At 39.9% G+C, this 16572-nt stretch overlaps 1 protein-coding gene across 1 annotated transcript in view; it reads left to right on the forward strand.

Moving 5' to 3' along the window:
* pcsk2 (proprotein convertase subtilisin/kexin type 2) overlaps positions 1-16572 on the forward strand; it is a 30710-nt gene that overhangs the window by 5023 nt on the left and 9115 nt on the right. The window contains exons 4-10 of the mRNA XM_078273673.1: positions 3347-3460; positions 3908-4016; positions 4693-4730; positions 11155-11231; positions 12198-12286; positions 12903-13078; positions 15665-15880. Coding sequence (XP_078129799.1) covers positions 3347-3460; positions 3908-4016; positions 4693-4730; positions 11155-11231; positions 12198-12286; positions 12903-13078; positions 15665-15880 — 819 coding nt within the window. The remainder of the gene's footprint in view (positions 1-3346; positions 3461-3907; positions 4017-4692; positions 4731-11154; positions 11232-12197; positions 12287-12902; positions 13079-15664; positions 15881-16572) is intronic.

Here is a 16572-nt window from a genome sequence, read left to right on the forward strand (position 1 = left end):
AGCCACTAGATAAATACAGAACTGACTGTAATGAGAAGCCAACATCATGAGGGTAGACATATTATTCAATATAGCCAGTGAGATGAAATAGGAACATAGTATGACAGTGATATAGTTAAAATTCAAAAGCAGGGAGATTCTGTAATGAAGAGATTATTTATTTATCATGCTGATGCACATTAATGAAATTTCGAGTATAGAGTGTGAACTGTGTGAGTATTTTCTGTGTTTTGAAAATGTTTTGGCGTACAGATGATGATGATGTCAGGAGCACTTGTCCCCAGTCAGTGTCGTCCCGTCCTCAGAATGATCATAAAGGACTATTTTCATTCCCCAACCGAACAATTCAAAATAAATATTTGGAACATGTGATTTTAATAAATTGTGATTGATGTGTGGAAATCAAGGACAGAAGAACACAATTTGTCAGTGTAGATAAATAGATATGTATGGTCTGGTACCTATAATTACACTGTGGACATACTGTAATACTATCATAACTGCAAGATCCCTGGTGCTTTCTGACTTTCTTTCTGTCTGGTCTCAAGAAAACAAAGTGACTGTGTTTTTTGCCATCAGGGCAACTCAAAACCCTGTGGAATGGTCCTAATTCAATATCCAACTCTAAATTACTTACATCAACTCCCTTTGACGTGCCTTTTGGTGATAGTTTTGTATTTTCATTTTAAGTATTGCTTTGAATGTGTTTTCTTGTTATGCTCCATTTTTGTATTTTACATGTATTTATATGCCGTCCTGTGAAGCGTCTTGAATCAATTATCAAAATACTGTAGTTTTATTTTAACTTTCTGCCGATGGAGTCATTAATACATTGACAAATCTACATAATATAAAACACAGATACATGCCGTGTCTCTCTTAAAACTGCTGTTCAACTGCGTGCTGAGTTCTGTGTGTTTGCTCTGTCCACCGTTGGAGGTGTGAAAGTGGAGGTCCTGCTGCAGACAATCAACTAACCTCTCTAATTGCGGTTGTGAGAGGTGCTAATGAAAATAAATGTGAGCCACTCCAACAAGCTAATACAGCTAATAGAAGTGAGACAGCATGGACATGGGCAGGTCGACGTTCCAGATGCTGGGTTTTAATCAGATGCTTGACATGCTCATATGCATATAACAATATAGTTATTGATTTCTGTGCATCTCTGGAATGAATGATGTCAGATAGTTTGATTTAATGTTGCCTGTTTATCATTCTGAAGTGTCTTCCTCCCATATTTCAAGGCATATCCCAGTTTACACCTACAGTTTTGTCGAAAAGAAAAGACCTAGTTTGTTGCATCTGAACATGTATGCACATTTATGCATTACACACTCATTTAATATACTTGACACATGTCTAATTGAGCAGCAGCCCTGAATGTATTGTAGAGTGTATTGGATGGACTTCATAGTGTCTCAAGAGCCCTGTTCTTTGTTGGACTCTGATAATGAAGCATGTTGACCCACTTCTGACTCACCCACTAGCTTTTCCTTGTATTCCTGTGCATGTGTGCTCTATGCTTCCTTGTCCTCTCTTGTCCTTTTACATCTCATATCCCACATGGATTGTAAATGATCGTCCACACATCCATACCTTCACCCTGTAGATCCATCCATCCATGGTTCCCTCCTCTCATATTTTTTTTTAAATGAGACAAATACATTCAGAATGTATTTAAGGCATACTGGGTAGTAGGTTTGTATTAAATAAAGGTGGGCATAGAATACATCTTTATGAATGAGCAGAATCCTCTGACTCTAAAAGACACATTCCTGGGAAAGCCTGGAGGAAAATGAGGACGATGAGAAAGGGGAGCGGTGGAGCATTGTGAGTTGTGAGCAGGCAGTGGGCAAAGTGATGCTGGGGCATGGGCTTTATTTGATGTTGTGAGTGGGCAGTACGACATGCTGTCTCAAGGGAAATACCAGCTCTCCTGCCAAGTGAAGGAATAAATTGATGATGGATGGAGAAAGAATGTGAATGATATTATGTGATGACAAATGTAACATGAGGCCACTTCGAAAAGAAAAACATTGGTGAAATTATTTTCACCATTTAAAAATCCTCCATGACAGAAAATAAATATAATAGTGATTTTATCTTTTCCTAGAACTGACTTGTCATTTAAAGGACTTACTGACGTTTTTACAGATTTACAGTGTGTGTGCCTCCTGATAGCTTAGAGTATGCAATAAAAGAAGGATCCGGATAAATAGGCATAGGCCATTTTAAAAGGCCATCTGAAGTGCTGCTCTGCTCTCTTATCTGTGTCGGTAAATACACCGGACAATGCCTGTTTCTCTCAGTCACACTAGAGTGTATTTGCTAAGGGTACGCACAAGAGAAACATTTAGCCACAGTTTTCAAAATGTAGCATTGACACCGTGGAAAATACATTTAGTTTTTTTTATTGTTAGCGTCACTATTTCAGGTATGAAAATAGGATTAAAGGAATATTTGTTAATGACATGTTTAAGATATATACATATATATTAGACTCTAATAGATGAAATAGCTCGTGCTTCCTTAACCTCTTCAGTTTTTCCAAATGTGTGAAGGTGCCTATTTAAGGAAACCTCACAGGAAATGGGATGCAATTTCAAATTAGAACGTCTGAATTGATTGGCTATACCGCTGATTGCCGTCGTCCTCACAACTACTGAAGGAGATAAAGGCAGTGAAATCCTGGGAGTGTATTGTTGGCTTGATTTCTAGCAGAAATGAAAACACAACATCATCGTCAAAGACACCCAATCATTTTGATGCCAGCTGCCAGCCAATCGAGCAGCTACATTTCAAGACATTAATCCCTATCATGTATGTCCTCTGTTATCTTCTACTGCTTGATAAATGGCATTGCGGTTGCTTTCAGTGAGCATTTGTATTTCAAAACACAGCTGTTCATCTGCCTGGTTCTTTGATGATTTAGAGACACACAAGCGTATTTGTGTAATTACGGTGTTTTTTTGTTGAAAATGTACTTGGGGGGGGGGGGTGGGGATGAGACAGCATCTCTTGTGTGGCAGGTGAGTTTGGGAGCCTTGGCTACAGCTGCAGCCCCTCTGATTAGGAGGAAAAGAATAACCCTTTTGATTTACATGATGTTCTGCCTTCATGGTACAGTAGAGCACAGCTGGGTCTGCTGATTTCCTGTGAGGAGCACATGCCGACATCTCACCCATCACAACAAATCCTATTTCTAGTTTTACTTGTGTGTTCCAGGACAGGCACTGTTGTGCACCTGTATTTCATTTTGCTCTTTGTATGATCCTTTTAGAAGATGGTTTAGTGAGATAGTTTTACCCTGACCCTAACTTGGCATTTACTTTGCTCTCTTCCCCAGGTAAAGAATGTCTTTGAGCAAGAGGGTTTTAGTCGTCAGAAGCGAGGCTACAGAGATATCAATGATATTGAAGTCAACATGAGTGACCCTCTATTCACCAAACAGTGGTATCTGGTGAGTAATCAGTCAAGCAACTGTCAGTTTTGGTGGATTGGTGCTGAATACTGACCTTCAGCACCAACCCACATTCTTGAACTTTAATTACTCAGAGGCCAGGCATATACCCCACTACTTTCTGAATAAACGTTGTTATTCATTCTTTAATTAGCCTTGCCAATACTGTCCATGCCATCTGATTGCTGCATTCATTCAACCTAGTTTCCTCCCCTCTTGTTTGGCATGCGTGACTTTTAAGCTTGCCTTCACTCGCCTAGTGTGTCGTGTCGCTGACATTTACTTCCCCTTCTTCTCACCTTCACTCTCCCGCCCTCAAGCAGTCCTTGTCCATAGTATCCCCTTCCCACACACACACACACATTCTCCACATTGACAAATTTTCTAATGGCGGCTCACCAGGGTGCCGTGAGTCATGGATGTTCTCCATATTGTCTGAGTGATTAGATAAACACAGGCCAGGCAGACGGGACCCCTGGGCTGGATCTTAATGTGGCTGAAGCTTGGCAACTGGGCTTCACAGGCAAAGGAGTTACCATTGCAATCATGGACGACGGTGAGTGTAAAGTGCTGTTGTTTCTTATCCTTGAGCAGTGTCTGATAACAATCAATTATATTATATTCATCGCTCTGATTTAATTAATTACTTTGTTCACATCTGTTTAATTTACAATACAATGAATAGTAAGAAAAGGTTGCTCTGCGTGTGTTTTAAACACCATTAGAGTCATATTAATGTTTGTTGTATTGTATTTGCATCATGTTGTATATGTTGTTCTTGGGTTAAGTGCCCACGACAAAATTTCCCACCTTGTGGGACAATAAAGTTAATCTTGATCTTGATCTTTCCAGAATATGTATGGTGACCACTGATCATTTGTTTCGAAGAATATGTAATTGTTCGGATTGACTTGTCAAGGGTTGTTAAGGGTGATTCACTACTGTACATCAAATTGGTAGGCAATATAAGACATAGGACCAAGTTTTCCGAAAGCTTCATGCCAATGTGTGTAATGAAAACCTTGTATCTACAGAATGCCAAAACCTTCCAACATTTCCTTAGTTAAGCCTATGATGGAGTGAAATTTTCTCAACACCTAACGAAGCATTTTATCCTTTCTCGCCTTATTGCCTACTTCCTGTCTGCTCTCTTGAGGTCACAATATCCTCTGTAAAGCACTCCCTCTCATGCTTAATCCTATCACTGATTAATGTCGAAATCACATTCACAGGCATCGACTATCTGCATCCAGACCTGGCATCAAATTATGTGAGTACCCCAATGTTATTGAAATTCATACTTTTCTTCATTACTTTGAAGTGCTGTTAATAAGTGAAGCAGGGTTCAGGTGGTGGATGGGTTCATGGGCTTTGTGTGGTGTGCCATTGGCAGTGACAAGGTGATTTCCACGTTGCCTTCATGGCTGCCGAGTCTCCTTGTATTCCTGGAGGACGCAGAGACAGGCAGACGGCCAGCCAAGCTGTTTAATGTTAATGCACACTGCACTGTGGCAGGCACAATGGCAGACCGATCTGTCACAAGCAGAGATAATGCCAGGGTAGTTGGCACTGCATAATGTGATGCGCTATCTCCAGAATACTGATAAAACCTTAAAGGACAAGATTAATTGCTAAATGGAACAAGGAAATGCAGAAGGCTTAGTTTGATTTGACTATAACATTTGCAGATCCGTCAGTGTGAGTGCATTGTGCTGTCGTCTTGAATCCAGGATGTTCAAATGCAAACCTTCCACAGAAACTATGGTGTTGTGAAGGAGTGAGTGCTGTCATGGTGCTTCATTTGGCTCAAAACACCCCCTTTAGACAATTATGTCCACACTTTCTTTATTAATAAATGCCAAGAGTTTGCATACTTATCTCACTTATTGGTTAACATATTGAAGAGGTATTAAAGATGACACCAATGTACAGTGTGCCCTCTGTTTGGCTTTTCCACCACATCTCATGTGCACACTGTGTGATCCTTTTAAATGTGGCTTGCATAAGTGTTTTTATCCGGTGTGCATGTGTCTGTACATTTAACCACTATGTTTGCCTGCCTGTTTCTTGCCTGTGAACACTGATGTGACTTGGCCCAAAAATAACACTCAGCCTTAGCTGGGGTGATGCAGGAGCACACTCTACTGGATGGATGGATCACGCTGTGCATAGATCTATAGTGTGTGTATGTGTGAGCGTGTGCAAGAGAGAGCTAGACAATGTGTATTACTGTTTTGTTAACCCACCCACAAAGACCTCCTACTATCAGCTGACTATAAACAAACACAAACAGAATCAAATGTCATTTTGGGTTATACCATCTTTCAGATAGATTTGAATTGATAGTGTGGTTGTGGATATCTGTGTGTGTATATGCATATCTGCTTTGGACAGGCAAATGCTAGTTCAGACAAGGGCGTTTTTATTTTTCCAGATTTCCCATTTGGTGTGAAGATCATACTCTAATAGCTCATAAGATTTATTTTGATATGGATAGTTAATTCTGAGATTGTGTGTGTCCTGAGATGATACATTTTTTACGTGGTAGTTCAATTTCATTGCACATTTACCTGCAAATGCCAATAGATATAGTACTTTAAATGACTTTTGCATAAATACATACAGATTCTAGCATTATGCTGCTAAGTGATATAATAAAAGATGTACTGTGATGTTTATTTACAACCTTTAACAGTATTTAATATTAGATAGGAGTAGTGGTGAACAGCACTGATGTAAATAAAAAGGAGAGAAACAGTTTGCTTATAATGCAAATATGATGTTGAGTTTGACCTAATTCCTGCAACGAAGCTTATGCAGTCACTCATTTTACCTTTAAGCTTGCCAGCACCTGATCAATACTGGTATTGTGTTTGGCTACGACAATATTTTGAGGAATTCTAAGTAACGGCATCATCGATCAGTAGATGACAGGGTTTTTGGTGTATCAAAGAGAATTGCGCTGAAAGAGCTGAGGTGTGCTATTGGGTTTTGTGTCCCTTCCATGGAATATGTTGTTGCAAGTGTTTCTACACCCTGCTGGGAAGTTACCATGACAACATGTTATGATGTCACATTACCATGAAGTTGATCTCATATGTTGCCTTTGTTTGAATGTGTATGAGAGATGGAGAGAGGGAGTAAAAGAGAGAACAAGCAAGAGTGTCTCTAAAATTACCTTGAGAAGATTCTACGAGATTTATAGTGCTGGGGGCTCATCATATACTGTGACGCTGTGAAACGGCAATAGATGATATTCACGACCATTTTTTTCAAGAATAGATAGACGGACAGGATCCGTCTTCCCTTTAAGCTTGGACCATCATTTATTTCGTCTTTGATTTTAAAAAGAGCATCTTGCTAAAGGACTTTCAAGAACGGTCCTATACAGCAATCCTGCACACGCTCTCCTAGAGTATAGATTAGGTTATCAGCACCAAATGGACTATTGAAATCAACCATGGTAACATGATAAATGGCCTTAAAAGAGCTACATAAGGATGCTTTGTCTGTGCCTAGTCCTCTTCATTATTGACATGTAGTAATAAATCAGGAATAAAACACATCCAAAACAAAATGACAGTCTTTACTTTGGATTAAAAACAGTACTCAGATCCTTTACTCAAGTAAAAGTATCAGTACAACAATGTAAACATACTCAATTTCATGTAAAAGTCCTAAATTCAAAATCCTACTTAAAGGACAATTCCGGCGCAAAACAAACCTAGTGGTTAATAACAGATGTGTACCCACTTGATCATTCTCTGGGACATGTTTTCATGCTAATCGAATGTGTTTGTAGTTTGAAACAAGCTAGCACGGCCCGCTGATTAGCTTACAACGCTATAATTCGGGGCACAGGGAAAGTAAAAACAAATCTGTATTTATACCACTAAAAAGGCTCAAAATATCACCACACTTCAACGGTAGCATAATGAGGGTCCCTAAATGTTAATCGAAGCATTGAGGACTTTGTAAGTGTACAGACAGTTTATTAAAAAGATAGATTATAAAGACAATCGCGTTCTCTTATACAGGTGGCCGCCGTCTTGGGAGCTACTGTCTTTCTAAACTATCTTTTAAATTACGGAAGTATTATCAGCAAAATGTACTCATTCTGCAGAAAAGTGGCTCCTGTGAATAATGTATTATTACAGTATATGACATAGTACAGATTGCATTGAAGCAAGTAGCATTTTACTGTTGTAGCTGGAGCTAGTTTGAACTACTTTATATAGGTAGACTCATAGACATCAAGTTACTTCTTTTACATAAAGGTCACAAGCCAAAACGGTTTGGAACCACTGGTATAATCTTTAGCAATGTATTGCATTTTTTAACAGATCACGTGTTTTATGTAAAACCTAAATCTGAAAGTGAACAGAGTAACTCCAAAAGGCAGTAAATATAGTGGACTAAAATGAACAATATTGTGGACAAAAAAGTGTCAGAAACTGGAAATATTCAAGTAAAGTACAATCATTCAAAATTACACTATACTTAAATATGGCACTTAGTTAATTCCCATAGATTCCATTCCAAAACTTTTTTATTTCACTTTTTCTATGTCTAGAAAAACAGGGCATACTGGCCTCCACAACAACAGTTTAGAGTCATTGCTCTCTGCTATCATTCGCTCCATGGACGGTGAACAGACGTGGGTTGCTGGGGAAAGGTGAGGTGGCTGAGACTGGGCACAATCCATTATTCTGACCCTGGTTGCTCACAGGACACCGGCGGAAGACCAGAGTCTGATTGATAGCAGAAGATATGAGCTTGATAAGCACAGAAAGTGATTCATGGGCATGCCCCTGTGTTATTTATTACCAGGGCTCAGCACTTTTCACTCCATTTAATAAAAAAAAAAAAAAAAACCCACTCCTGACGTGACCTGTTTGGGAGCAACATGTTCTTCCTTCACAAATGTTCTCCCTGTGAATAATAACATTGTCAAGCCAATTCTTAAACCTTTCCACATTTCCAAGCAGCTTCACCGCTGGTGTTGTGCCACCTGTTAAAAATATATTAGTTTTGTATTGTACCTTTGACATCGACATATCTAACATAGAGAAAAAAGACAAGCGAAAAGAAGAAGTAATCACAAATGAGATACATTAAGATGGCATTTACCCTTGTATTTATCATCACATCTCCTTAAACAATCACAAAGGTATGAACCTCTCTGGACCGTTAACATTGCTACTTTCCTCTAGTCACCTGCTCCACATCGTGATAATTACGGCGTTTCTCCATTGGGTCAGTAAGCTTTTGCCGTTTTGCTTCCTCTTTGTCGCTGACTGAGTCATCTCCTCTAAATGTCAGCCAGCAGAGCTGTCAGGCCAGAGTGTGGAAACAGCCCTAAATATTGATCTGATCTGTTCAGTTCTATGGCTCATGATCACGACTGTGACTTCCCCATACTCATGACCACACAAAGCACCTGTTACTGGGTTACAGAGAAAAACAGATACCACTCCAAGAGACATGAGATTGCAATAGCTTGAATGAGCTTTGGAAGAGTGAACATAAAGAGCAATAAGTGTGAGACTTTCCCTCGGATCTTGAATCCAACTCTGTGTGTGTTTGTGTTAGATCTTCACATGGATATTCTGGTAATTATGTTGACTACATTAATGTCTCTCTGGCAGATGTGTCTCCTGCATCTTGTTTCTCTTGCTTTTCCGCTGCTGTTCGCTCTGATCCTATTACTTTTGGCCATGTGGAATTAAATGCTGGCAGTGATTGGGCCATTATTTTCTCAGCTTGAAATCCCCGCTGTGACCACACATTATTCTGGTATCGCCAACAGTTTGAACAAAACACTGCAACCTTCATTTATTACAGGTCCGTTGTATAAAAGAAATAGTGTGACATTTTGCGAAATACGCTTAGTCACTTTCTATCTCAGAGTTATAGGAGGAGATTAATACCACTTATGTCTGTACGGTAAATATGAAGCTACCACTAGCAGCCAGTTAACTTACTATATTTAGCATAAAAACTGGAAACAGGGGGACCACCACCTCTAAACCTCACTGATTCCCATGTTATATCTTATTTGTTTAACTTAAACATTGTTTTGGGATTTTACTGGGGGTCTTATGCCAGACTTTTCTTGGAAAAAATAGTAACCGCAACAATTTTTCACTTCAGTTTTTGTACAGATTAACCCTCTGAGGTCTAAGGGCATTTTCACACATAACTGATCCCCATGTGTGTCATATCAACATGTTCAGAACAAACTCCACTTTCCATATACTGAGACCCAAATCTGTCCCAGAGCATTGTGTAAAAAGATAATTTGGCGCTAAAGCTGAAACGTTGATGTTGGCTTTTTGAAATTCCTCAAATCTGTTTTGAAAACAAACTTTAAGTTATGATGTGCTGTACGAATTGTTTCGGTGCTTGAAATGGGTTTACCAAAGTCTCAAGGTTATATATGATTCAAATAGTAAATAAATGTCTGAAGTGAAATTTTGTAAGTTCGGTTTTTGAGTGGGAGTTTTGTCAAACACCGTTTGGATGTGCCGGTACATCTTAAGTCCTCAGAGGGTTTTAACTAAACATGTTGGTAGGAGCCTTTGGCAGAGCCCGGCAAGCTGCCTGTTTCCTGCCTTCATGCTAAGCTAAGCTAAGCTAGGCTAAGCTAAGAAATGGGAAACAGGGCTCGCTATAGCTTCATATTTACTGTATATAAATGAGAGTATTATTGATCGTCCCATCTTGGCAAGAAAGTGAATAGCCTAAGCAAATTTCACAAAATGTCAAACTATTACACTAAACTGTGTTAGTTATTAGCCTGACTTTACCAAACCAAATCGCAAATGCAAATTAGTCTCGAACCCCTCTGTTCATTCTCAATTTCCAAGAAGAGTTATCAACGGGTTATTAGCATGTGACATCGTGCCGAGTGACCAGTGACCAGGTCCGCTCGGTGTAGATGGCCAATCACAACACAGTAGTACCAGCCAATCACAGTAGGGCGGGACTTGGCACAAAGTGGGTGGGAAAAACACCCAACGATGAAAAAATATAAACAGACTACAGCCTGCAGAGATGTGCTGGTATATGAGTTTATGAGTTGGTATGTTAAACTTTTGTCAAATAAGAAGTACTGCATATACATATTTATTCTCAAGAAAAGCTTTAAGTGCAGTTGATTCTTCTGTTAGCGAAAGTATACCATCCAGTTTGTTCAATGATTACTGTTTTTAACACATTGTAAGGCGACCTTGGGTGTCCTGAATGGTGCCCTAAAAAAAAATGGTGCTATTATTATTATTATTAACAATAATAATAATAATAATGATACTGATGGCTTCAACAGAACGTTCCAAATCAGTTGTTTTCTTGTTGTTTTTAAATGGTTGTGATTGGCCCGGCACATCTCAGGCCGCTGGAAATCTGTCCACAGAGGAGGGGGACCAGACGCATCATTCTGCCAGAGCAAATAAAACCTGAGCTCGCAGATTCGTCTGTCTCCCAGGCAAATTTGTTATAGCTAGGTGCACCTGATAAAGTATAGATATCAGTATTTCACACTAGGAAGCCATGTTTTGGGAAAACCATCCAGATGACAAAGCAGGCAGTGATAAGGTCAGCACTTCATCATGAAATGTTCCTCTCTGCTTTCTCTCCTTTTGTTTTTCTGTCTCGATGATGTTTTTGTAAATGCATCCATTTGGTCCTTTCAGAATGCCGATGCCAGCTATGACTTCAGCAGCAATGACCCGTTCCCATTTCCACGCTACACAGACGACTGGTTCAACAGGTAAAGCTCATCCAGGCGAACGCTGTTTATATACACATACTGTGTCATACTGTTTTTTTGTGCATGTGTGTGCTCTCCCTGTAATCAGGCAGCCCTCCTCTATTGATTTTCTCTTCACATAGTTCCATTAGGACATAATGGTGCAGTATAAACAGAGCTGTTGTTCAACACAACACAATAGAAAACATAATACCTTTTTTTACCCGCTCACTTGGAGGTGATAAGGTAGATAAAGGAGGATGAGCACAAGTCTAGTCTCCTGTCAGGGCCATAGTGTTCACAGTGGCGACCTTCTGTCTGATGAAGCCTTATCTGCCTCCCATCTCCAAATCACAACAGGTGATCCACTGCCACTGCAACACATGTCCAAGAGAGGAACAAAGAGGAATATATTCTTTCTCCGCCTCTACTCCTCCACCGTGCCTCCATCTGCTCAGATGTATCAGTTTGGGTTTGCCAGTGTAGCAGTTGCTGACTGTCAGGCACAACTCTCTGGCTAATCAGCTGGTTGTTATAAATAGCTGCCTGTCTGTAGCAAAGCATGCTGGGTGAGAGGGGTTGACTCTCTGCAGTGTCCCTTTGGGAAGCAGAGGGAAGGATGGATATATATACACACATCACATGGTGCACACAAAACACTGATATGTGCAAACATATTCAGTCAGACTCAGATAAATGATAGCTAAATTGATTAAAAAATCTCGTTGCCTCTCCATGAGCTAAGGATCTACAGGTCAGAGTGTTTATGCTAATTTAAAATAATAATTTATGGCTAAGGAAATGAAAATGCTAAACCTCTTTTATTAACAATTTCCTCATTCTATTCTGGCCCAAAGTCAACAAAAGCAGAAATGTTATCTAATCTGGGAAATCTTATCTCAAACTTAACCCATAACATATCCTTAATAAATTCATGCAAATTCATGCAAATCCTCAAGTACATTCTCTGCTTTTTGCTATTACCAGTCACGGCACTCGATGTGCTGGAGAGGTGTCTGCGGCAGCCAACAACAACATCTGCGGTGTGGGAGTCGCCTACAACTCCAAGGTGGCAGGTGTGTGTCATATTTAAGCTGCATTTTTGACAGCAAAACATTGAGCAGTCAGCAATGTTTGCAAATAACATTTATGATAATGGTATGATGGAAAGATCAAAAGATATGATGAGGGTGATTCACTCTGTATGCATCATGTATAAAATATAGGTTTAGTGTAGGAAAAACATTGCATTGTTTTTTTATTGGAGCATGTATGAAGGGTATACCTCTACTTATTGAATTACTGCAAATGACCAGAGAGGTCAGTTAGAGTCCACATAGCAACAGGACACCATCATCCAGTGTTTCAGTTTTATATAGATTTTTCTTACAATTTACTTACTTGAGTAAGACAGGAGAAATATGAAAATGAGTATTGACTGCTTACTTTGTGTGCCGCTATGAAGCTGACATCACTTTCTAGCTATTGTTATGGTTTCAATGCTATACATGTGTTGTATTGCTGTCTTGACAGTCTAGATATTGTAAACTTAACCAGCTGAAAATGAATTTATAAATCACCCATTTATAGCTACCTAACTCCACTGTATTCTGGCAGCAGTACGGTAAACCGTAAAATAAGATGCCAACAATTAATTCATGTTAGATTCAGATAGAGGTGCTGCTCTTTCAGGTATAAGGATGCTGGACCAGCCCTTTATGACTGACATTATTGAGGCATCATCCATTAGCCACATGCCCCAGGTTATTGACATATACAGCGCCAGCTGGGGACCAACCGATGACGGAAAGACGGTGGATGGACCCCGGGAGCTCACGCTGCAGGCTATGGCTGACGGCGTCAACAAGGTACGTCAACGTTATACCTGCTGTGCAGAGGGTTTCAGATTAATGTGCCAAAAAGTGGTGTAAAGTGTAATGATCTTTTGTCAAGCCACCCTTTACAAAGTCTGTTTAATTTGCTTCCGTAGATTCTTAGCCTTGTTTATTCTTTTCATTTGACTGATGTCTATAAACCAAATTGGCCCGTGGGGACAGTAGCGCTGTACTCGACTGTACACTACTAATATAAAGATGAAAAGGTTTTCACACCGAGGTTGCTATGTGCTCTGTGTTGATACTGATCTTACAAACAGCCATTTTGAAGGCAAATGATACAACTGGGCAGTCATCATAGCATCCCTAATGTGTGATACTACTTAAAGCTCCACAAGAATACTTTTCTTATTAATAAACCATTGCCATAAAAAATGTTAGAGTGGAGTTTCAGGTCTTCTGGAGCTGATTAGGCATTCTGGTCTTGCTCAAGGACACTTCAGCAAGGTGAAATCTCTAAGACCTACCAATGGGGGCTTAAACGTAGGCCATCTGGTTAACGAGCAGCCTTCTTTCACATACACACACGCACGCACACACGCACGCACACACGCACGCACGCACACACACACACACACACACACACACACACACACACACACACACAGAGGTGCCATGCTAACACTGCCACTGCCAATTACTTGCTTGATTAATCATCATGTACTGTGTGCAGGTGTGGGTTGCTCTGAAATGACTTGTCTCAGGCAGGGTAGCTGAGTAGGAGCAAAGCTGACTGTAATCTCTGATCAAGTCAACACAACTAATCAAGCAGAAACTCTGCGATCTCGATCTGCCTCTTAGATTCTAACAATCACTTATATATAAGCAACGGTGTAGGCTGAACACAGTGTTCTGTGAGTTTGAATGTACAAAAGGTATTATATATGCTCCATTGCAAAAAGGAGGTACAGAAAGGACACAATATGCTTCAATCTATGCCTCATTTCAGACTACTGTGACTAAAAATACATATAATAACTCGGATATGTTAAGAATGCTGCAGCAAGCAAGGCTTTTAGTAAAACTAAGAGATAGGACCATATTTGCTTGTGTGTCTCTATTTGTTACCTGTTTTTGTAAATTCAATTTCAAGATTTCATTGACTATGTTTGGGCTATGCATGACTACAACCATGTCAATTATATTTCTCAATTCAGAATTTTTCCAATGCGGTGTTCCTGTATCCTGGTTAAAAAAATTAAAGACGGTCAGGTTTTTGCCATCAGCTACGGATTGATCTGACAAACTCTGGAAATAGGTTTACTTCAATACTCAGGAGACTATGGACCTGTTTAGAACTGAGTGTTCTGTATAATGCTTGAATGCTACGTTTTGTGTGAATACTTGATTGATTGTATTGTATGGAGCAGTTTTCCTTTCTGGTCCACCAATTTTCCCCAGATCTTTCACTCTTCCACACAAATGAATCCACCCTCCAAAAAACCAATACATCTTACAAACCACCCAACATACACTAGAGTTTAGATTCTCTGCCCGAGCCCGAGCCCGAACTTGCCGATATTTCCCATCACTATCCTCAGGGCCAGGCTGGGCCAGGCCGGCACATCAAGCATTTATGTTTTTGTAATCATTACTTTATTAGCCTAAAAACAGGAGAATTAACTTTGAGCAAGTTTGGAGGAAAGTCAGAGGTATGGAACCATTTTAAACAAGTCGTGGGCAGTGACAACATATGTGTTGGCTTTGCTGAGTGCATTAAGTGCGGCACGCTGCTTGCCTATGACAGAAAAAAAACGGGGACCATGAACAGACACAGGCTTGCCATGGCAGAAAAGATGATAGTCAGCCTTCAATGTCCTCTTTTGTTACTTCTCCAAGTATACCCCTTCTAAACAGATTTCTGCAGTTCAAACAACTCAGAACTGTAGTTGAGAACGTCAGTTATAACAGCCCACGTATTAAATTAAATTGTCAGGTTTAAATCGTGCTCGGGCTCATAATTACAGTTAATGTGTCGGGCCGGGCCGGGCACAGACACAACTTGCACGGGCTCGAGTAGGGTCGGGCTTGATTTTTTGGGCCCGATCTTAGCTTTAACATACACATATAAACACAGTAGCTTCACCTCACTATATTGATCTTATACTATGTACAACCACCACCTGATGACCTGAGAGGTCTGATTGGATTTTAGTCAGTGAGCATGTCAGAGATGTACTGGGAAACCAAATTATTAAGCGTTTTAAAGATTATAAGTAATTGAAGCACAGGAATAATATGTTCAGCTTCGCATGTGTGGGTAAGGATTTGATTGATTGATTGTTTTCGAAATTACATGTCTTTGAGACTTCAGTCTATTTGCTACAAATTCCCCTCTAATCATTTTGACATGTTTTCAGTTGCTTTATCTGTAGCTATATCATTCTTATTCGTTCATATGGATTATGTACATAATTAGTTAGCTGGCACACACTGACACATAAGGTATAGTTACAGTCAGGCGAAATACCTAAATTCCCAATTCTCATTTCACACCTGTAAGTCCCACTTTAACTAAGCATACCTATAAGCATAACTGTGATGACAATATTGTTTTAGGGGCGCGGAGGAAAAGGCAGCATCTACGTGTGGGCATCAGGAGATGGTGGTAGCTATGACGACTGCAACTGCGACGGTTATGCCTCGAGCATGTGGACAATCTCCATCAACTCAGCCATCAATGATGGACGCACCGCCCTGTACGATGAGAGCTGCTCTTCCACCCTGGCATCCACGTTCAGCAATGGACGCAAGAGGAACCCAGAGGCTGGCGTTGTGAGTGTGTTTAAGCACATATATGTTTTATAGGAGTGAAAAGAAATCATCTTAAATGTTTGTTGTAAAGTTCATCAAATGTTTTTTAACATTCCATGGTCCGTGAAGTTGTCTTTTTCAGGTACGTGCACTTTTAGCATTCAAAGACGACTCAATACTTGTTCATTACATTTTATGTCTTTCAAAGATATGTCCTTATTCATAGACTGAACTGTGAATAGCTTTTTTCAGTTGGCCCAGCAGGCAATGTATCCTAGGCCTGTCAGGAGATTGGATGAGACCAGCGGTAAAGCCTAAGAAGCTGTTGTGCTCTAATTCCTTGCTGGTTGTGAAAAATGGAGGTTGAGGTGGAGGAATAGCTATTATGTAGATGCATAATTTTCCTGTAGATGCTCAGAGCAGTAAGCATGTGGATGTTGTATTAAAAGAAATAGGACAATGTTTTTATGGACTCCTCTTTTATTAGTTCTTATTGTGGGCAACCATCAGCAAAGAGTTCATTTCTACCAAGGTACCTTAGCGCAATTGTTTTTCTTTTTCTCTATAAGTGGAAAGAAAAGTAACAAAGCAAACAAGTGAGACACCAAAGGGAATCCAGTGACTGACCTTAGCATCCACACAAATGGGCTATAACTGTAACTGGATCATTGCTGTTTGAACATTTACGTAGAGAATTGTGTCACCTGTGGGTG

The sequence above is a fragment of the Sander vitreus genome, chromosome 17 (assembly GCF_031162955.1).
Source record: "Sander vitreus isolate 19-12246 chromosome 17, sanVit1, whole genome shotgun sequence".
Lineage (NCBI taxonomy): Eukaryota > Metazoa > Chordata > Actinopteri > Perciformes > Percidae > Sander > Sander vitreus.